This window comes from Exserohilum turcica, assembly GCF_000359705.1.
Source record: "Exserohilum turcica Et28A unplaced genomic scaffold SETTUscaffold_7, whole genome shotgun sequence".
Taxonomy (NCBI): domain Eukaryota; kingdom Fungi; phylum Ascomycota; class Dothideomycetes; order Pleosporales; family Pleosporaceae; genus Exserohilum; species Exserohilum turcicum.
This window is the reverse complement of record NW_007360288.1, coordinates 1,493,355-1,514,322: the sequence shown is the minus strand read 5'-3', so window position 1 is coordinate 1,514,322 and position 20,968 is coordinate 1,493,355. Positions and strand designations below refer to the sequence as shown.

General features: G+C 56.0%; 8 protein-coding genes across 8 annotated transcripts; 4 read left to right on the top strand and 4 right to left on the bottom strand.

Moving 5' to 3' along the window:
* Nucleotides 1–1,344: 1,344 nt before the first annotated feature.
* SETTUDRAFT_23419 (uncharacterized protein) lies at nucleotides 1,345–2,723 on the top strand (the record flags this gene model as incomplete). Its single annotated transcript, XM_008031870.1, has 3 exons — nucleotides 1,345–1,696; nucleotides 1,751–2,065; nucleotides 2,140–2,723. 3 exons carry the CDS (start codon nucleotides 1,345–1,347, stop codon nucleotides 2,721–2,723), a joined length of 1,251 nt encoding a protein of 416 aa, XP_008030061.1.
* Nucleotides 2,724–4,299: 1,576 nt separating this feature from the next.
* SETTUDRAFT_157022 (uncharacterized protein) lies at nucleotides 4,300–6,474 on the top strand (the record flags this gene model as incomplete). Its single annotated transcript, XM_008032275.1, has 6 exons — nucleotides 4,300–4,583; nucleotides 4,664–4,692; nucleotides 4,840–5,062; nucleotides 5,201–5,265; nucleotides 5,315–6,221; nucleotides 6,294–6,474. The coding sequence occupies 6 exons, from the start codon at nucleotides 4,300–4,302 to the stop codon at nucleotides 6,472–6,474; spliced, it is 1,689 nt and encodes a 562-aa protein (XP_008030466.1).
* Nucleotides 6,475–6,750: 276 nt separating this feature from the next.
* Nucleotides 6,751–8,174, bottom strand: SETTUDRAFT_142200 (uncharacterized protein; the record flags this gene model as incomplete). The annotated part of the gene is made up of 2 exons (XM_008032274.1): nucleotides 6,751–7,005; nucleotides 7,549–8,174. 2 exons carry the CDS (start codon nucleotides 8,172–8,174, stop codon nucleotides 6,864–6,866), a joined length of 768 nt encoding a protein of 255 aa, XP_008030465.1. The 3' UTR covers nucleotides 6,751–6,863.
* Nucleotides 8,175–8,766: 592 nt separating this feature from the next.
* Nucleotides 8,767–10,800, top strand: SETTUDRAFT_173875 (uncharacterized protein; the record flags this gene model as incomplete). The annotated part of the gene is made up of 1 exon (XM_008032273.1): nucleotides 8,767–10,800. The coding sequence occupies one exon, from the start codon at nucleotides 8,767–8,769 to the stop codon at nucleotides 10,798–10,800; it is 2,034 nt and encodes a 677-aa protein (XP_008030464.1).
* A 657-nt stretch (nucleotides 10,801–11,457) lies between these two features.
* SETTUDRAFT_165626 (uncharacterized protein) lies at nucleotides 11,458–12,410 on the bottom strand. Its single transcript, XM_008032272.1, has one exon. The coding sequence runs from the start codon at nucleotides 12,331–12,333 to the stop codon at nucleotides 11,578–11,580; it is 756 nt and encodes a 251-aa protein (XP_008030463.1). The 5' UTR covers nucleotides 12,334–12,410; the 3' UTR covers nucleotides 11,458–11,577.
* A 947-nt stretch (nucleotides 12,411–13,357) lies between these two features.
* On the bottom strand, nucleotides 13,358–14,516 carry SETTUDRAFT_97493 (uncharacterized protein; the record flags this gene model as incomplete). The annotated part of the gene is made up of 2 exons (XM_008032271.1): nucleotides 13,358–13,963; nucleotides 14,013–14,516. 2 exons carry the CDS (start codon nucleotides 14,514–14,516, stop codon nucleotides 13,358–13,360), a joined length of 1,110 nt encoding a protein of 369 aa, XP_008030462.1.
* Nucleotides 14,517–15,043: 527 nt separating this feature from the next.
* On the top strand, nucleotides 15,044–16,939 carry SETTUDRAFT_165625 (uncharacterized protein). Its single transcript, XM_008032270.1, has one exon. The coding sequence runs from the start codon at nucleotides 15,071–15,073 to the stop codon at nucleotides 16,697–16,699; it is 1,629 nt and encodes a 542-aa protein (XP_008030461.1). The 5' UTR covers nucleotides 15,044–15,070; the 3' UTR covers nucleotides 16,700–16,939.
* Nucleotides 16,940–18,117: 1,178 nt separating this feature from the next.
* SETTUDRAFT_34912 (uncharacterized protein) lies at nucleotides 18,118–20,080 on the bottom strand (the record flags this gene model as incomplete). Its single annotated transcript, XM_008031937.1, has 5 exons — nucleotides 18,118–18,922; nucleotides 18,974–19,188; nucleotides 19,258–19,548; nucleotides 19,577–19,579; nucleotides 19,640–20,080. The coding sequence occupies 5 exons, from the start codon at nucleotides 20,078–20,080 to the stop codon at nucleotides 18,118–18,120; spliced, it is 1,755 nt and encodes a 584-aa protein (XP_008030128.1).
* Nucleotides 20,081–20,968: the final 888 nt, after the last annotated feature.

Sequence of the window (20,968 nt, the reverse complement as noted above, 5' to 3'; positions counted from 1 at the left end):
CTTGCTCGCAGGGCGAGAAGCCATGCACATCATAGGGTAGCGATAGCGGACGGCTGTTGCCCGGGGCGCAATCCATGACCCCAGCGGCGTCAATTGAACAATGCAGAGCGGACACTACAAACAGCTAACGGTTCCATCCAATCGACTCTGGTAGGCCGCCTCCTCGGAAGCGTGAGACGGCGTGAGTAAACGTGACGCCAAACACGGCACTAAGAGGCGCTTGGTGGTGTCGTTGAACGCTTGCCGAAAAGCTAAGCAGAGCGATGCAGTCATATTGCATGGCCGCGATGCATGCAATCATGCATCGGGACTTGGGGATTTGGTCCCATCGCCGCGAAGAGTGCATCTGGCCCAGAGCCGTGCGAGTGCAAACAGCTGGTGGACGAAGAGGGCAAGCCATGCATTGACGATCTGAGCGATCGGCGCTAAGCCGCATCTCCCGCCCCTTGGAGGACAGGGGACCCGTGCGAGCATCCAGCAACGACAACATGACATGGGTGAATCATCACAACAGGTTGTTGCAGTGGTATGCGTCCTTGGTCACTAGCACTAGCGCCGCCATTTCCCCCGCGACAAGCTATCCTCGCAGGCGCCTCGAATCCGGAAGGCCGGACGGCTGGGCTCCAACTAGTCGATACATGCAGCCTAAGGTGATCGCCCTCTGGGTGGACCACTGGCCGATCGACCGGAGCCGCTCACAACCAAACCTCCCGTCTTTGTCGTCATTCCGCCATGATCTCCGACGTCACTTGCCAGTTCGGCCATAGCCGCCTTTTACTTCTTCGACTTGCCCCAGCAACGTACCGCGGAAGCAGTCATCGTTTGCAAACACACATATCCCTCCCTTCATCAGGCGGCGTACGTCATGCACAATTGCCATTCATGCTATTGTCGTGGGCTTGAATCGATGTGGGGAGAAAGAGTTTCAGTGAGGGGAGAGGGTGCAAATCTGAACCGACCTGGGCACGCCGTCATCAGGGGGCGCCAGACGGCTGCTACGTATGCTGCTCAAGCCACCAGCCAGGGTGGCTGCTGTGACACATCACTCGCAAAAGCTATCGCAATCGAGCCTGGCCTGTCATTTGCCTTTTGGGGTCGGCATTTTTGGTTTAACTAGCAGCCTTCTAGAACCCCTTTGGACTTTTTGGCTGTGCTGCTGTCGGCTTCGTTGTTGGAAGCTTTCAGCTCTGGGCCGATGCTTGCAATACGTCATGGATCCTAATTTCCGCAAGCCGTCGTGCGGGAGCAGACATAGATTGATTGAGCATTACCCACTCAAGTGCAGTCCGGTGACATTTCACCTAGCCCCAGCCACCACCGTTTCCGAAATATTCAGTCATCAATATGAGAGAAAAGCTAAAGGCTGTGCTCCATAGGAGGAAGAGGTCTACGCCAACACAGTCTCCCCGAGGATCATATGAGCGGTCTGAGGAGGGGAGTCCGCGCTCTGGGCAACATTCTACATCCTCTCGTCAACCCAGTCGGGCAGGCCGGCAATCGACTTCCCTGTCATCTGATTCTTTCTATAGTAGCCAGTCTAATGACGCTAAACCTAATGACTCTGTCGCAGATGGCAACAGTCCTCACCGTCCTGTGCTTGCGTCAGACGAAGACCTGATACTGGAAGGCAGCAATGCCGATACCTACAGATCATTTTGCTACCCTGATAGCTTGGAACATGCTTCAGCAATACCCGGTATGCCCCGAAAACACTCTTTTCAGTAGACAAGTCATAGTAACGTGAGCACAGGTTCATTCAACGACGACTTCAGCGATTATGAGGAGCAACCGATTGGCACGGCTGTGACCACCAATGATAGCGTCGTAGAGGGAGCTCACATGCGCAATGCAGAGGATAACAGCAATGGGCAACTTCAAAGCCCGGTGAGGGAAAGGCCTCATCATGCAGAAAAGATTGTCAAAGCCATGGATTTCGACTCCACGGGAGACAATTCTGGGATGGATGTTGGTGAGGAGTGGAAAGCCAGGCAGGAGTCAATGCTCAAGGGCGTCGTGGACTTGAGCCATACAGTGGATACAGACAGAGAGACTACACGGGCCCCAGGTAAGTCGCTGTACTCTCGCTACTCACGAGATTAAATTCGACATGCAGCAAGTTCTCTAACCAAAGCATTGCAGCGGTCACACACGAGGTCATCAAGCCCCACGAACACGAGGTTATCCAGCACAAAATATACCGAGAGATTCACAACTATACCTATTACCACCGAATACAGCCTGTGATGCAGACAGAAGTTCTTCCACCTCGTCATTTCATCCCCAACCCCGACGGCGAGGGCCTGATTGAAATATCCGCCGACGAGCTACCATCACGTACCGGCAAAAACAGATGGTGGGACATTGTTCAGAAGGTGCCAGAACTTCCAGCGGCACCGTTCCAGTGGCGCACTGAGCCACAAATTATCGAGGGAAAACCATATATGACCGAGGAGGGGTTTGAACGCAGAGAAACCACAATCATATATCCCCCAACACTGAAGGATATGTCGGGCTACGGCGGACTGGTACAGCCTGTTCATTTCGACCATAAGACTGGCGAGCGGTGGCTGGGGGAGATAACTACTGTCGAGAAGCTGAATCAAGAACTGGCGCGTACAGGCGATGAAGATTTCATGGCGATGAAGGAGGTCAAGGCTGATGTACCGGAAATCCCCTCCAGCCCATCAACCAAGCTAAATCCTGCTGGGCGAGTGTGCATCTAGTGACAAGCACCGGGAGAGTGGGTTTATTGTAATAATATATGGGCAGCCGGTGTAATCTTGACTTGTATTCGGACGGGCTCCATGACAACAAAGGCACATGGTGCACTTTTCTTGCCTGATTCGAGGTTGACATGCCAAAAAGAATGTAAGATTGTAGCGAAGTTCACCTGTCAGGACCGCATATATGTTCACCGATTCTGCATTCAGCTGGGGTCTTTGGGTGTGGTACCAATGTGCTTAGCCTGTCTGCACAAGAATACTGAAGCACCAGCAAGAGGTGTTCGCCAAGTGTCAGCGAAGGCAGGGGGGCTGGTATCTACATGCACCCGTCAGCCTTGGCTCAGTCTGTGACGAATGCACACTATCAGATCTTCCTGAGTGCGGCAAGAGGCTGGCGGAAGTGTCCCACGGCTGAATATCTGACAGCAGCACGCTATCTGGTGGTGTTGTAGCGTTACACGGCAGCCGCCTTTTCTTGGTACGCTTCCTGTGGAGGGGCAGTGATTGCACATCACCCCACGTACCGAAATACGGGTTCGGGCTCACATGCGATGGCTTGTCGTACGTCGTTGTGTAGTGGAGAGCTGTAGCTTTGAGCCCCATGGCGACGTGAGGCCGAGCTAACTGGGGCATCTGAGATCAAGACAAGCCTGGAGCCAACCAGCCACTCGAGCGATGCCAAGTCCGCTGCAGCCATTAGGAACGACTTGGGGGCGCTTTCATTGGAGAAGGCTTGGCAGCCAAGCTTCAGACACGGGGCGGAGGGGTTCTGGTCCCAGAAGCCAGTTACCAAGGATTCGGGGATGCCGACAGGGAAGAGAGGAAAAAAATGCACGGCAGGATGGCGACATTGCCGCTCGATGCAAAACTCGAAAGAGGAGCTGGGCCGAGGTGGACAGGGAAACCAAGTGTTGGAGCGTTGGAGGTCATGTTCAACAAGACAAGAAGGCCGATGCTGCTCCGTGCCCCGCCCACAGCTCGTCTACTTACCCGTACCTATCAGTATCGCGGTTATCTAATCTTTTCCCCCCTGCTACAGCACACGACGAACGACACTTGTCGGGCCTTTTCCCCCACGGGCAGGGTATACAGCACGCCGCATGGCCTTTCTCCACACATGAGGGTCCGTTCTGTACGCACAGCGGAGCCAAATCCCGCCTGCAGCAGCAACCACGGCCACAACGGGCCCATTGGCGACTTGCCCTTGCTTGCGCCCAAACTGCAAGAGGGAGGTATACTCGAACACGCCCAGGGAAGCCTGTCTAGCCCCAACAGGCGTAGTGTGATGCACACCTTTCACCGCGATGTTACGTGCTCACTCACGCTAAGCAATGCTGAAATCCTTATTAACACGGCACTTGCACTGGTCGCCGCCCGCCCGCACGCCTCCCGTCTTGCTATCTCTCGCCGCCGCCATCAGCCTTGCTTATCGTCGCGGAGCCTGCTACCCGCCAGCCGTCAACGGTTCATGGCTTTTGTCGTGCAATTTTTCGCCCTTCTCCTCAAAACCATACTCTGAGGCCCGCGCCCCTCTCCCTCCCACTCCAAGTCCCTATCCCTTCCAGGCTATAATACCATGGCGTCCATCAGCAGAGACTTTGAGGCGGGCGCGCCTAATCAGGGGAAGAGCCAGGGCTATGTCGTCGATGAAGAGAAGAACAATTATGACCTGGGCCCCCGCCGCTCTAGTACCGTGGGATCTGTGAGATCAGTCACCGACAATACACATCGCAAGCTGAAAAACAGACACATCCAACTCATCGGTATTGGTGGTACGATTGGAACGGCTCTTTACGTCCAGATCGGCAGAGGATTGATGAATGGTGGTCCTGGGTCTCTGTTTCTCGCCTTTTCGTTATGGTGAGTATCTTGCCATATCCTCGAGAATCTCGCCATACAGTACAGGCGCTAGAGATGAATTCGAGGCTAACATTGCACAGGTGTACCGTCATCTTGGCTGTGATGCTCAGTGAGATTCTCCATTTTTTCATCTCTCCATCCCAAAACAAAATCTGTGCCCACTGCGACAATTCCCATGCGCCCTCCAAATCGCCCAACGCAACTTATCCCGTCGCTTGCGCGGTGATGCAGAGCCCTGGCTAATATCCATCTATAGGCATCGCCGAGATGGTCACGTTCCTCCCGGTATCCTCGCCATTCATTCGCTTTGCTGGACGCTTTGTAGACGACGCCTTTGGCTTTGCGGCTGGGTGGAATTTCTTCGTTTTTGAGGCAGCCCTAGTACCATTTGAGGTTGTGGCTTGCAACGTCGTTATTGGATTCTGGAGCGATGTCGTGCCCACTGGTGCCATTATTGCAATCGTTCTCATCCTCTATGCGTAAGTTGACCCACTTTGTATCTCTATATTTACCCCGTGTCCAGCTCTTGCACTGGATCTAGCCTGCGTGAAGCTAGTGTATCCCTTTTCAATGTCTTGTCGAATTGGCTACGGGATGAGAAGCTAACTATGCACTAGTGTCATCAACATGCTGGCTGTGAAGTGGTATGGAGAAACGGAATTCTATGCTGCCGTCGGCAAAGGTAAGGATCTACCAACAAAATAAACTGACATGTGATTGACACGTACAAGTCCTGCTCATCATCGGCCTGCTCTGCTTCACCTTCATTTCCATGTTGGGCGGCAATCCCGAAAAAGACCGCTATGGATTCCGATACTGGGAGAAGCCTGGAAGCTTCGCAGAATTGTACTACGGAGGAGCACTCGGCCGGTTCCTGGGATTTCTGCAATGCCTCATCCAAGCATCCTTTACAATTGCCGGGCCAGACTACGTCTCCATGGCTGCAGGAGAGACGGAGAACCCGCGCAAAGTCATGCCGCGCGCCTACAACGCCGTCTTCTACCGTCTCACCACCTTCTTCGTGCTTGGCTCCCTCGCCGTGGGAATCAACGTGCCATACAACGACCCGGAGTTGATCAATGCCTTTAAACTAGGTAAGCCCGGTGCCGCAGCCTCACCCTACGTCATCGCCATGAACAGACTGCGCATCGAAGGTCTCCCGCACGTCGTCAACGCCGGCGTCCTCGCATCTGCCTTTTCTGCAGGAAACTCGTACGTCTACTGCGCATCGCGCTCGCTGTTCGGCCTCGCGCTCGAAGGCAAAGCCCCCAAGATCTTCACAAAATGCACGAAACAAGGCGTGCCGTTCTACTGCGTCCTCGTCGTCCTGCTCATCGCCCTGCTCTCGTTCCTCCAGCTCAGCTCAAACTCGGCCGTCGTGCTCAACTGGTTCGTGAGCTTGGTCACCGCCTCCCAGCTCATCAACTTCAGCGTCATGTGCTTCACCTTTTTGCGCTTCCACAAGGCGTGCAAAGCTCAGGGCTTGGATCGCAACACGCTGCCGTACAAGGGCATCTGCCAGCCTTACGCCGCATATTACGGTCTCATCTGCACCTTTATCATGACTTTTGTCGGTGGATATACCGTTTCCCTAAAGGGACAATGGGATGTAACTTCTTTCCTGTTCTCGTACTTGATGTAAGTTTTCTCTTCCCTCTCCCCATTTTGATGCCTCACATGCTTGTCGCCGAGTCTAATACTGCTTTCCAGGGTCTTCATTTTCCCCGTTCTCTTCATCGGCTGGAAGATACTCAAGAGGACCAGATGGGTTCCCTCGCACGAGGCCGATCTCGTTACCGATCTCGCGGAAATCGAGGAGTACCATCGCACTTTTGTCGAGAAGCCGGAGACAAACCCGTTCAACCGCTTTTTGGATAAGCTGTTCGCTTAGGGTCGTTGGATGTTTTTCTTGCGGGCGTTAAAGGGCAAGAAGAGACTTTTTTTTTTGCTCTGAATTTGTATTATTTGGGGTGGCGGCGGCGGCTGCTTCTGTGGGTTCGTTTTTCGGTATCAGATGACTGTGACAGGTTGATGCTCGGAAGAGTATCTCAGCCAGCTTCTTCCTCATAGGAATTAAAAGCAAAACAATCATTATCGACGAAATGGTGCTCGTGACCCTTCAACATTTACACTTGTTCCCAAGGAGAGGAAAATATCCAGTAATCGCTCAAAATCTCCTAGTATGTGTGGCAAATCGTAATCCTCTACGTAACCAGGTTGTACAGCTGTTAGCTAAAGGCAAAGCACTCCAGGAACACCCTATGTTAATGTATGTCAACTTCAAAACAAAAACGTGGGTATGTCATCCACACTCAACGCCTTCTTCTTCTTCTTCTTCTTCTCCCCCTCACTCGTCTCGCGGTCAGCCTTTCGCTTCGCAAGCCGATCTGCAAGGTCGGTGCTCTTTCTCCTACCACTACTACTACTACTGGCCTCAGGACTTCGCTGCTGCTCCCTTTGGCCAGACGAACCCGGCGATGGTGCACGCAGACTCGTCTTTGCAGCGCCATCAACGCCATCCGACGAGCGCTCAGACCCAGCAGTAGCGCTTCGCTTCTGAAATGCAGCTGGTAGAGGAGGTCTGGCGGGCTTCTCCAGCGAGGCTTTCGGCGACGCGGGATGCGGCTTGCGGGGGACCCAGTCATCGAGCATGTCGAAGGGGGTTGCGCGACTTCTTCTCGAGCGCGGTTTTGCTGCGGTGGGGAGCGGAGCGGGCTTAGCGAAGGGAGAAGGGGCTGGGGCTTTTGCTGTGGGATGGGAGGCAGTCTTGGATACGCCGCTGGTGGTGGTGGCTTTGAAGAGAGGCTTTGTTGGGGGCCGTGGCGCATCTAGATCTTCGCTTTCGGTGTCTGATTCCATGCGCGTGCTTGGTGGCTGTTGTGCTGTATCTGGCCGGCCTGATTCTGTTTTGGAGGCGGAATCATATGCCGGCATAGGTCTATTATGCATGATAGAGGCTGAAGACGTAGTAGTAATGCCTGGCGCCTCAGCCTCGTCGTCATCTTGCGACGCAAAGACATCGCGGGTCGCCTTCTTTTGCTTCTGCTCTTGCACTCTGGCCTTCTCTTTCATGGCGCCGGCCGCAGACATGTTCGCGTTGGGTACGACCGGTCTTGCGATGCTGGCGTCTTTCTTCTTCGCCTCAATCATCTCCTTGAGCCGGTCGTACTCGGCAATGTGCAGGTGCCGTGTGAATAGCTTTGCCGTCTCGAGAAACTCGTCTTCAACCATCATCCATTCGTCGTCGCGAAGGTCGAACTTGGAAATGGCTTTGTGCATGAATTCAACGCGTGGTTGTTCGAGATTGACGGTTGGAGGCGGCGACGATGATGCTTCGGGCTTCCTTCCATCGCCATCTTTCCATCTGGTTTTCGTGGGTGGTGTTGATGGCTCTGCTGGCAGAGTCGGGAGGTCATCATCTGACTCGTTGGCTTGCTCTTTTCCCTTGCTACTGCTTTCCAATACCGCGTCATCAAAGAGGGCACCATCGATACTAGAGATGTGCGATGCAGGTCTTGGAGATGGGTTCACTGATTTTCCTTTTGCCCGACTGGCTGCTCCTTTGTTCGCCCAGGGGAGCTGGCGCGGCATGGTTTTCGGATTTGCGGATCAGCCGTAAGTACAGGTATTGGCGCAAGGTGAAGGTGCAATGATGAGGTTGAACGCGATCAGCCATCTCTCCCACCCAAATTGTACAAAAGACCCAGGCTTTCTCGCAACCACCGCACTCTTGGAGACCGAGTCCCGCTGTGAGTGAGACAAGGTGAATGGCTCGCTTTCGCCTGGCCACGTGCTATGACGCGTTTCCGGGTTCGGCTAGACCGACCGTCGCCTGTGCGCCCTTCCGATTGAGCAGTGGGCGGTCCTGTACTGTGCTCTCCGCCCTCAAATTAACACGTTGCGCTTCCACCGAATTCTACGACAATCGATGTTTGCCTAAACGTGTACTCATGGCGGTCCTGCGTGTTCAGCTGCTGGCACCGAGTTGGTATTCGCTCGACGCTGCAGCTTCACAGCACAACACACAACCACAGCTGTAACCACCACGACTGCATTCGCCCCTTCTCAACCAGGGGGCATTGTTGAATGATCTCAAGACCACCAATCAGCATTTAAATCCCTGTCCGACGGCACCTGGCCTCTCCTACTTTCGTTAGTCACGTCCGCTGCCCTTCCACCAACAATGTCCATGTTCCGCAGGCCAGGCGATTCATCGTCAAGTTCAGACAGCTCCGAAGAAGAAAGCGAGTATGAAGAAACAAGCAACCCGCAGCAGGATAGTGTTCTGTCCAGGATCAACACGCTGGATTCTGCTTCCTCGGGCCAGCCTATTCAGCCCCATCGACCCTCTCTAGATCCACGGCAAAGCTCAGCACAGAATGTTCGAGATCTTTTGCTGCATTCGCTGCTGGAGGAACGGACTATCCGCGAAGTTGCGGCACAGCTAGGCAAAGACCCATCTGATCCTGAAGCGCAGAGATTGGGCAGGGCTTCATACAAGGAAATTGCCCGTCAGATTTCCAACAATGTCGACGACGCTTATGCCAGCGATGAAATGCAAAGCCATCGGAGCACGGCAAACGAGGGCATCAACAGGCTCACCCGAAGCAATCTGAGCAAGCTTGCGGTTATCCCAGAAGTATCCTCACAGGCTTTGGTTGCACGAGCAGGGAACGGAGTGCCTCAACAGCCGTCTTTGGGGTTCGATATCTTGTCTGGAATATCGGGCCCAGTTCAGCTTCAACTACGGGGCTATCCTCATCTGCAGACGGATCGGTATATTCGAGAGTTTTCCGAGTTGGAGGTTGTTGGAAAAGGAGGATATGGCAAGGTGTTCAAAGCCAAACACAAGCTCGATGGGTCATTCTATGCCGTCAAGAGGATCCCTGTGAGCGCTGCCAAGGTGGCCAGAATCCAAGAGCACGGGCCCGAGGAGTTGGAAAGCATGCTGGAGGAAGTTCGCTCACTGGCTCGATTCGACCACAACAATATCGTTCGGTACCACAATGCCTGGTTGGAGTTTACCACATTGCCTGCCGAAACTGCGAATGTACCGGATATAGCGGTGCTTCGAGACGATCGTCTCCTGGAAGATCGGGCTGCGTTTCCGACCTCGTCTATGGGCACCAATGATCTCCATTCCAAGCTGGACAGCCTGAGTTTCGACGACCCTCTCATTAGGACTGAGAACAGTAATAGTGCTGGGATCATCTTTGAGTTTAGCGAACCCGGAGTGGGGGCGCAAGAGGCTCCGACTGAAAGTGGTAGTATTTGTATTAAGGAAACAATTACACAAATTAGACGGTCAAAGCGACGCGGTAGCCAGGCGAGTCAGATGACGATAGCGACAATCTCGTCGACCAAGTCCCGAATGAGCGCCGTAGAGGATGCAGACGAAGAAGAGGACGACGACATTGAGAACATTCCTCGGTCGCACATGCCGTACTCTCAAGAAAGCATGTCGGAAATGTCAGACAGCATGATTTCGAACAGCGACGCGCCCCAGCACCTGATGAAGAAGCGGAATCTCGGTCCGGTCCTGACGCTGAACGTGCAGATGAGTCTCTGCGAAACCAACCTCGCTGCGTTCCTCTCATCCGAGCAAGCTGGAATCGCCAGCCAACATTGCTTCCACGCCTGCGTATCGCTGGAGCTGCTCAACAACATTGTCTCAGGGGTGGAATACCTTCACAGTCAAGGTGTTGTCCACCGCGATCTCAAGCCCGCCAACGTATTTCTCTCACTGTCTACGGCTCGCCATGCGCCCTACGGGTCCATCGATATGTCGAGCTGTAAGCAGTGCCCCGAGCGTGAGCACCTCCACATGACACCCCGGATCGGCGACTTTGGGCTGGTAGCAGCGCTGAGCGACAAGTGCACGATGCCTGAAACGCTTGCCAAGCCGGTGGGCACGGAATTCTATCGCCCTGCCGCGAGCAGCATGAGCAGCATCAACGAGAAGCTCGACATCTTTGCTCTGGGCGTCGTCGCCTTTGAAATGCTGCACAAATTCAGCACCCGCATGGAGCGAATCGCTGCCCTCACCGAGTTGCGCCGAGGCTTTTTCCCCCATTGTTTCGCACAGAGTCATGGCGACGCCGGCCTCGACATTCAGCTATTCATCTCCAGCATGATGCACCATGACGACCAACAGCGTTTGAGCTGCGAGCAGGTCAAGCACGAGATTAATAACCTGGTGCGCCGCCTCAAGGCATAAAAGCCTTGGGCGACCATGTAAGTAGGTAAGGCGGCTTGAACAATTGTTAGCGCTGTTTCTTCTTTTTTCTGTGTGTGTGTGTGTATGTGCTCGGCTTTTGCAGTGGAAAGCGTAGATACCCCCCCCCTCCCCCTCCCTCATACCCTCATATTACAGGCATGTGCATGGATTCCCGGTCCGGTTGCAAAACGGTTTGCATAACGCAAAGAGGTTACGCCGCATCACACATCACACACCCCCCATGTCAGGTCCGACTCGTCAAGCATTGAATATTTTGTACATAAAGTATGTGTCCTTTTTGTTCGTATTTGCGTATGCGTGTATGTGTGTGTACCTGGGATATATGCTTTATGTATACACAATCTGGCCTTCTTCCCCCCGGCTATGCAAACGCGTCTCTGGCGTGAATCTTTTTTTTGCGCCCCCGCCCCCCCCCCAATCCATCCGTGTTGCGCCGATGCTATGATACCTATGAATTCATAAGATGTGAAGAGAGAGAAAAAAAATAACGCCTGCCGAGTTGGGTGGGAGGAGGTGGGGAAATGGGCCCCCCTTTCACCGCTAGAGATATTTTCATGCGCTCAATGATGATTTTGGAGAGAGAAAGAGAGAGAGAGAGAGAGAGAGAGAGATAAGGAAATAGGCAGGAAAGAAAAGAAAAAAAAATGAGGAAAGAAAGAAAGAAATAAAGAGACAGAGAAAAGAACACGTCATATCGATCATCACAAAAAAGAAAAGGAAAGAAAAGGAAAAGGAGAAGAAGAAGAAGAGTGTCAATCATATCCAGCACTGTTTCCACTCGTCCATGACGTCAAACAGCTGGCCCAACTTGACGCCCTCTTCACCAGCCACACACATGACGGTGACTGCGCGATTCTGGCGTGCATCTCTGAGGGTGAGTTCTCTGAGCGGGGGCATGGAAACGAGCATGTGTCTCCAGGAGCCGTCATAGTTGCCTGTGACGGAAGGGCGGTTGACCCAGAAGTTGAAGTCGGTGATGAGCGGGTGAAACACGATTTCCTGACTCGTGCGTATCAGGCCCAGACAGCGTCTCGACAAGCTGAGGTGGTTGCGGGTGCCGAGGGAGGACGAGGACGAGGTGCTGCGCGTGCTACGCGTGCTGCCAGGGGGTGCTGCGACTTGCTGTTGCGGTCCAGACTCGCTGGTGGGCGGCGTGAGGTCTAGCTCAAAGTCAAAGGTGGTGGGCACCAGGCTGTAGATTTGCAGGCTGCGCGACGGCTTCAGGTACAGTGTTTCGGCGAGCAAGGGCGAGTCGCCGGGGACGAGGGCCTGCCACGTCTTGCAGACGCGCTGGCAGCGCAGCAGATGCCAGAAGTCGAGGTAAGCGAATATGTTTTGCAGGACCTCGGCCGGGAGGTGGTTGATGGCGCGCCTGGAGTGGTTGTGGTGCGTGTGGTGGTGCAGCGAGGGGTGGAAGCGCTGGCGCAAGCGGTCGGCATAGTTGCCCACGCTGCTCCTGCGATGTTCTCGTACCGAATCAGGTTCACGGTCGCGGTGGCAGCGTGTCAGCATGGTTGTCGGATCCAGGGTCAGCGCCGTGACTGAGGGTTGGCGTATCGCATGGCCCGAGGTGCTCGGCTTGCGCCGGCCGCTTGTCGTGTCCTTTAGCATATCAGAGAAGCGTGTGGTGAGGGCGGAGAAGTGTGACTGGTGGTGTAGGTCCATCATGGCTGCGGGTGCTGCTTCTGGACGGCAGAAGGGGTCGAGTCCAGGTCCCAGGTGCGGTGGTGTTGTTGCGCCTTTGCGAAGCTTGTCGTGCATGCAGCCAAGGATGGATAATGTCATCAGAGACTCGTCCGTGTGCGGGGAGGGGCGCGTTTGTGTGACCAAGGTGTGTATGCAGAGAGGCAGGATGGGAGGCCAGCGGTGAGAGCGAGTCGCCGGGTACGGGCAGCACGTCGTATGTTATATGAAAGGGCCGGGCGTGTGTATGGCGGTTCTGCTCGAAGCGTAGTCTACATACGTAGAGGCCGACTACGTGGCTGTCATGCGATAAACACTGGCTCGACCCGGCCGGTGCGTCGCCGCGTGCATGGGATGCCGGTAAAAGCAAGACTAGCGGGTTTGGAGACGGGCATGTTTGCTTGGTCTTCATGTGGTGCATGACACGAAAAGTGAGGTTGGCGCTTTGTTCTTCTGATACGCTGCTGGGGTAACGTGCCACGAGTCTGCCCATGTTCTCCATTGAAAACGCACCATCGTTCCGCCCTGGTGCATGCTACAAGACCAGCTTCGCACAGTTTACATGTTGTGATTCTATTGATATACACGTGTCTGACTGTACAAGCCCCAGAGCACCGTCCTTTACCACGCCGTGACCGAGCACGTCGACGACGACTTGGCTCAACAACGGCCAAGGCTTGGGGGGCCCGTATGCTTTGAGACGGCTCTTATGTCGGACCCTCAGATCGTCTTCCTGCGCCTGCGCTTTGTTAAGGTGCCAGGCGCATAATCCTTTTTGCAGGCACAAAGTTTTGCACCTCTTGGTGGCATGTCAAGGCATGTTGGCTATGCAACACACTTTTTGCTTTGTTCTTCAGCCAACCTCGATGGCGGCCAATGCGCCAATGACCTCTTCAGCCACGCCGCCGTTTTCCACCACCATCTTGGTCACCTGCGAGATGAGGTTTCTTTTCATGCCGCCCCGCGGTGGCGTCCACACGCCTGACGTCGCCAGCAACTCGCGCTGTGTGAGGGCGTCGGCAGCCGACGTGGGCGCAGTGCCGCCAGTGGCCGAGTTCATGGAATTGGGCACGCCCGGCGGGGTCAGATGCGACGGAGGGTCGATTGTGCGGATCGAGACGATGCGCGCGCCCGTCGACGAGGCCGTCGAATTCGTACATGCGACGGCGAGAACCGCATCCGCTACCGCTAGCTCTTCCTTGGCGGGGTCAAATATGACGTTTGCGCCGACAGCCATGGCCAGTATGATGACGGGGGGCTTTCCCAGCTGGGGCGCAGTCTTGTTTGCGCCCGTTTGCTTGGGGTACAGCGGCACGGCCGCGTCCCAATCGTCGTCGAAGAGCGGGTCTTCGTCTTTTTCCGACTTGAGCGCTGGGAGGTGTGTTGTCAGGAGGGCCAGGTGCGTCGTCATGGAGAGCAGGGCGAGGGGGTACGAGAGGGGCGGCGAGAGCAGGAGGATCTAGTGGGGTTAGCAGGGCGCACGGGTGTATTCGTATCGCGCTTCTCACGTCGATGTAGAGCTTCCAATGGAAGCGCGTGTTGATGTACAGGCGGTCCTTGAGCTCGCCGCTGGCCAGCAGGCTCTCCGTCAGCATGGACGCGAGGAAAACAGGCAGCGCATCGTCGTCGCGGAAGCCCGGAATCTCGACGCTCATGTCGAGCCAGGCGTTCTGGCCCTTGCCCTTGGCGCCGTCTGCTTGTTCGCCGCCGTCGCCGTCGCCGTCGCCGTCGCCCATTTGCACGTCTGCACCGGGCTGCTCGCCGGCCATTGGCTGCTGGCGCGTCTTCTCCACCTCGGCCTTGACGCCGACGAGCGCCTCAGTGCCGTCTTCGAGCGCAATGCGGGCGCTGCCGTTGGCCGTGGGCAGCACGTCATACTCTGCGCGCATGGAGCGAAAGTCGCGGGGCCCCTTGGTGACATCGAGGCGGACGGGCGGCGTCTGGGCGAGCGACGCGCGCAGGAAGGACAGCTCGGCGGGCGAGAGGTTGACGAGGGCGTGGTGGGGGGCCATGGTGGTGTTGCGGCAGGACGAGGGCAAAGAGAAAGAGTGGTGGCAGCAGCAGCAGCAGCAGCAGTAGCGCGGCATCGGATCGGGAATACCTACGGCAAAGCCAGTGCTTGGCGTGCAAGCTACTTCGCGCGACAACACCGTCGTGCAGTCGCAGTGCCGTCGGCTGACCGCCCGTCTGCCGTGCAGAGCTGCAGAGCCCCGAGCCCCGTTGCCTCGCTGTCGTCGACGCCGCCAGAAAAGGGCTGCCGCCGTGTCTGCCCCTACTCGGGAAGTGCCATGACTCTGTGTCTGTGATCCAAGCCACACGCTACCTCGTCACACGTACCGCCCCCGAGACACCGATACCGCCAATGTCCCCCCCGTCCTCCAAGCGGAACAGCGGCAATGGCTTCACCACCATCGACAAGCTCGACTACCCACCACATCCCCCGCGCCGCCCCCTCGTGGCCCCCGACAGCGACAGCGACTCGCAGCGCCGCAGCCAGGGCACCAGCTACGCCGGCAGCTTCTTCGACCAGGTCGCCGAGGGCATCTACGAGCACGACCGCGTCAGGATGCAGCGCGCCGTCCTGCGATGGCTGAGCTTTGCCTGGGCCATCGTCATCTGCCTCTGCGCCGGCAGCATCACGGCCTTCTCGCTCTACGGCCATCTGTTCCAGTCCAAGCTGCACTACACCCAGGTCCAGGTCAACGTCGTCTCCATCGGCGCCGAGCTCGGCCTCTACCTCCTCGTCCCCCTCTTTGGATACCTCTGCGATCGCCTCGGCCCTGGCGTGCCTGCGGGCCTCGCCGGCATCCTCTTTGGCGCTGGCTATCTCCTGGCTGCTCTGGCCTACAGGAGCGGTCCGCCGCCTTCCGCCGCCGGCCATGGATGGCCCTTTGGCGTCATGGTCCTGGCCTTTGGCCTGGTCGGCATGGGCACGAGCTGCATGTATCTGTCTGCCGTCACGACATGCGCAAAGAACTTTGGACGCGGAAACAGCAAGGGCGTCGCGCTGGCCGTGCCCATTGCCGCGTTTGGGCTGAGCGGCATGTGGGAGAGCCAGGTGGGAAGCCGGCTGCTGTACGAGAGGAACGCAGACGGGACCCGGGGCGACGTGGACGTGTTCCGCTTCTTCCTCTTCTTGGGCATCCTGCTGTTCTGCGTAGGCTCCGTCGGCTTCTTCGCCCTGCGCATCGTCGACGAGGAGGAGATGATTGACGAGGCTGTCGACGAGCTCGAGAGATCTGGCCTCCTGCAGCGAGACGCCTTCTTCACGCAAGCTGCGCACCACCACGGCTACGGCACCATGGAGACGCAGGACCTGTCGGATTCGACATTTGATTTCCTGCAGTCCGAGGCTGAGCGCCTCAAGGCCAAGGCTGAAGAGGAGGCTCGCAAGAAGACGTGGCTCCTGAACGAGGAAACTCGTCGCTACATTATGGATCCGACCATGTGGTGGCTTGCAGGCGGCTTCTTCCTCGTCACTGGACCTGGCGAGGCCTTTATCAACAACCTGGGCACCATCATCGAGACCCTCACACCTGCACACGTCTCGACAAACACCTCGCCAGCAACCCACGTGTCAATCGTTGCCATTACCTCTACGCTCGCTCGTCTGGTCACCGGCACTCTCTCTGATATCCTTGCTCCTGTTGCCCCGGCGCGCCAACACTGCCGCAATCCCGAGTCTGTTGAAAACTCGCTCTCCTCGCTTCCACCCCGCGAGCAGCCTCGCAAATTCACCGTATCCCGCATCACATTCCTTTTGGCCTTTGCCTTTCTCCTCTCGCTCGGCCAACTCCTGCTTGCAAGCGGCTGGGTCCAGAACCACGCCTCCCGCTTCGCAGCCGTTTCCGCACTCATTGGAGCCGGCTACGGCGCCGTCTTCTCCCTCACCCCCATTGTCGTCTCCGTCGTCTGGGGCGTCGAGAATTTCGGCACAAACTGGGGCATTCTGGCTATGACGCCTGCTGCTGGCGCCACTCTCTGGGGCTCCGTCTACGCAACCGTCTACCAGAGAGCTGCAGGCACCGCCGAGGCTGGCGTCGAAAAAGATCCGGATGACGTCCTCTGTCATGGTAAAGCTTGCTATGCCCCGACCTACTGGGCCATGACTATTAGCGTCTGGTTTGCCATGGGTTTGTTCCTGTGGGCGTGGAGGGGCCCTGGCGGATGGAAGCGAAGGGGTATTGCTGTCTAAACTCCCTAGACTATTCTCACCTTTTCATCTTTGCTACATGTTAGTTTTTTCGGTCCATCTGTCTGTCTGTCTATCCATTCATCTGTCTGTCAAATTGCATGCATGCATGGCGAAGGGGCGTTTTTGCTTCGTGTCTTTGGGCTTTTGATCTTCCGGCTTGATTCTTGCATTGATTTCCATTGATTTCCATTGATTTCTGCATTGATTTTGCATTGTATACATCAACTATGCTCCTTTCTCTCTCCCTCTCTCTCTTCTTCCACGCGTGTCTTATCAATGTGAATGCCATTTGCCTGTGTGTTTATATGTACATCTTGAATGCGACCTTGGATCTTAGCTGCAAAAAAAAACACTGCTTTGAAGAAACCTCGCGTATATTATTATCATCATCCTCGTCATTGTAAGCGTCATGGATGTTTGCGACCAGACCTGCTGCTTACTGGTAGATAATGCATACACGTATATATGTAGTACGTAGGTGTAGGGATAATAAATGTCATGTAATACAAGCCTGCAGAATACTATACAATACAAGTTTTTTTTCCTCTTACTACAATAATCACGCAGCTACAATTAATCAATTAGGTCGCTAAGACAAGCAAGTGAGTGAGTGAGTGAGTGAGTAGAAAATTCCATTCGTGAGTCGTCGTTAGTGGTAGTTAGTTAAGAAATTAAACAATCAATTAAAGTGAAAGCAAAAAAAAACCGAAAAAAAAGAACAAAAATATCAGTCGATACACCAGCCCGCCAACCCGCCTTCCAACCACAATAAGAGTAATCCAGCGCCGCCGTCCCATGGTGAATGCCCGACTGCAGAATTTCTTCCCTCGTCAAAATTGCATTCATTGCTTAGGTCCCTCCAGCATCACTGGTTACCCGAGTGAGTGGATTTGAAAAAGGACACCACGAGACTCGAACTGGGCTCCTGCTGCGGTGCAGACAAGGAAGATGGATGGGGATGACGGTGTACCTTCTGATGAGGACCCGCTACAGGTAGGGAAATTTCAAAATTAGAAAATTTATATCCATGAAGTAAAAAAAGAAAAAGATATCGTTGGGGTTGGGCAAAGTGAGCTGTGAGGGGCAGTGTTTTCGTGCATCAAGGCTTGTGCTTAGACGAGTTGCCGATAAGCGGGGAACGGTAAGCAAAGTGATTGTTTTTTCTTCACACAGCCGTGTCCTCACACTGGTGATAGGCAGTTCATTCCCCACATTACAATCACAACAACTCAAACAATGGAAGTATTAAATGGTATATTTCTTCATCAGCAGCCGTATGAATCAAGCGGCGCGGCGGGGTAACAGACGCCCAAGCCGTCATTCGGTGCACAGCTCGCAAAACCTCCACTCTTTGTCTAGCCATGAGTCATAAGTAGTTCTTAATCTACAATTGCGACTCTAATATACAAAGCACACGCTTAACCAGAGAACTCCTTGATATCCGTCGTCTTGCCGGGGATGAGGGCCAATGGCACGATACCCGAGACGTGCATCTCAGGGCCGTAGACGTGCATGTTGAGGCCGAGCTCTTGGCCGACGCTCTTGATGTTCTTGAGACCTTCCTGGTAGTTGGGACCAGCACGGCGGATCCAGATCTGGACATTGTGCTCAATGAGAAGGGGAGCAACTTCCCGGAGGGCGCGGATGACACCCTTGAACGTCGAGGCGACGTTGGTGAAGTTGGCAATACCGCCACCGATGAAGAGAACCTTGCCCTCGTCGTGCTTGGGTGCCCTAAGCATGAGGTCGAGGACGGTGCGGGCGTAGTGGAAGGTCTGGGTCTCTGTGGGGGCACCAGAGTACTCACCGTAGTTGGCGAGCTCACTAGCGAAACCAGCAGAGGCGATGGCGTCGGCGTAGACGACCGACGCACCACCACCAGCAACAAGGGTCCAGACACGGCCAGTGGCGTTGAGGATGGTCAGCTTGAGGGAAGCACCAGTCTTGGCGTCCATCTCGGCAATGTATGCCTCTTCCTTGCTCATCTCACGACCGAAAGGAGCAGGGAACTCCATCGGGGGACCGACATCGATGGTCGTCTTGCCGTCCTTTGCAGGCGCAGCTGGTGTGCCGAGGGCATTTGCGCTGCGAGCAATGGCCCACTTGGCACCGCACTCGAACTCTGCAGTTTGGTCGAGCTTGGCAGCCAGGTCGAGGAAGTGGACCGCGGCAGACGTCTTGTCCTCGTTGGGAATGACAACGAGGGGGTTGATCTCGAGGTAGCTGCGGTGCATTAGTACAAAGTAGTCGGTGTAGTAGGGGCAGGCTACTCACGTGAACTGGCAGTCGACGTAGACGGCGTATAACCTTGAGATGAAGTCGACGAGGACGTTGTGTACACCCTCGGGGACCTTCTTCAGGAGAGTAGCGGCAATCTCCTCGTTGGAAGGGTACTCCTTGAGGTCGACGGGGATGAGCAGCTTCTCAGCCTTCTCGTCGACGTCGCCGACATCGACACCGCCCTCGTGGGTGAAGAGGATCCAGTCACCCTAAGCGAAAAGGTTAGCGGCTAGATCGGGACATGATTGGCAACATGGCGCGCGCAGACGCCGGCGCACAGGTGCCGCTGGCAAGAGCCGCAACACCAAGGGCCGGTGAGTGAGAAATGCTGGTACAGCAACGTAATACGCTGGCAAAGCAGGGAAATTTGGCATGTGACAGTGGACGTGCGTATCGCAAGGGAGTTGGTGCTTTGCAGAAGTGGGTCGGACATCGTTCCCTTCGTCCGGCCGGCCTTCAAACAAAAGCAGGCCAGGCGCCCGTGTGCTTGAGCCAAACCTTGCGTCCCGTTCGCACCTGGGTGCAGGCTCCCGCTCGAGCACCCAAACATGTCTTTTCCACGTATGCCGCTGTGCCAGGCAGCGCTCTGCCACGCACCCACTTGAGAGAAAGAGAAGAACAAAAATATCGGAGAAAAAAAACGGACAGATGTGGACATACCTCTCGCACAGAGTTGATGTTGATGTAGTACTCGGTATCCTGGGGGTGGGGCACAAAGGGCTCGACCAGGAACTGCCTCAGGACACCGTCGACCGTCTCGACGCGCTGCGACTTTCCTGCCCGCTCCTCGATCCACGCGCGAGCCTCGGCCCACGTCTTGTTGAGGGCCAGCAGGCCGCTCTTGCCTCGCCTCTTGATGAGCTGATCTGGCTTTGCAACAAACTTGGAGCCGGGCGTCAGCAGCCACGGGTATGTGGCCTCGGCCTGGTCGAGGACGCCCTTGACATCCTCGTCGGCGGCAAAGTGCAGCGACGCAAGCTTGGGCGGGGGGTTGTGTGTGGCGGCCGGGGGCAGCGGCGTGGGCTTGATGACGGGGGCGCGGGTGAGGTGGTAGTTGAGGATGGCCTTGCCGTCTGCCTCGAGGATGGACTTGGCGGACATTGTGAAGATGGGTCAAGCAGCACTGCAGGAGGGTGAGCAGGAGTGGCAGGAGACAGAGAGAGGAGGATTGTGGGCAGGCAATGGGCCGCAAAGAATTATGACAAAGAAAGAGCCGGGAGGTTTGCAGCGAGGGCCAATGGCGGCGCTTGCAACGACTTCGGAGTTTGATATGGGGCCTTGGGCGATGTCCGGCGATGTAGATGTCCGGACAAATATGCTGAGGGGGCCGACACAGGAGAGGCAGAAAAAAGGGCAGGGCGGGGCAGGGGCACGCACCTATATTTGTTGAGGGCTGGACACGGGGGAGGCGACGACGACAACGACGACGACAACGACGACGACAACGACGACGAGGGATGGGAGGAAAAGAATTGCAGGCAGAACTGGAGGAGGGCAGAGCGGGAGTCGGGCGTGGGTGGGCGTGGCGGGCGTGGCGGGCGTGGCGGGCATGTCGTCGCAAGCTGCGCGAGGTGGCAGAGGCGGTCTGCTGTTTTTTCTTGCGTGTTGGGCCTGCGGGTTGCGGGCAGCTGCAGGGCTAGGGCAGGCCAAGGACAGGCCACTCGGGCCCCGCCCAGCCTATCACCGCCCGCCGCCGCCACCACCACCACCAGGCCCGCAGGCGCAGCAGGCACCGCTCCTCAACCCCACGACGACGCGATACCAACGACCCGAAACAACCGCCCTCCGGACGGCGCATTTGCAGTCGCACGCACAATGGCCCAGCGCCCCCCAGCGCCCCAGCTGCGGCATTGCCGCACGCAGCATGCCCGGCGACTCGCAATTGACCCGGCGCCAACCCCCAATCCCGAGGCGCGGCGTTGGCTGCGTGCGGTGCAAGCATTCGGGTCCCCGTTCACCGCTCGGGGAACTGGGCCTAGCGCCGCAGCG

Excerpts from the sequence above, each read along its gene's own strand:
- SETTUDRAFT_165626 (XM_008032272.1), bottom strand. The coding sequence starts at position 12,333 with ATGCTGACACGCTGCCACCGCGACCGTGAACCTGATTCGGTACGAGAA.
- SETTUDRAFT_165625 (XM_008032270.1), top strand. The coding sequence starts at position 15,071 with ATGCAGCGCGCCGTCCTGCGATGGCTGAGCTTTGCCTGGGCCATCGTC.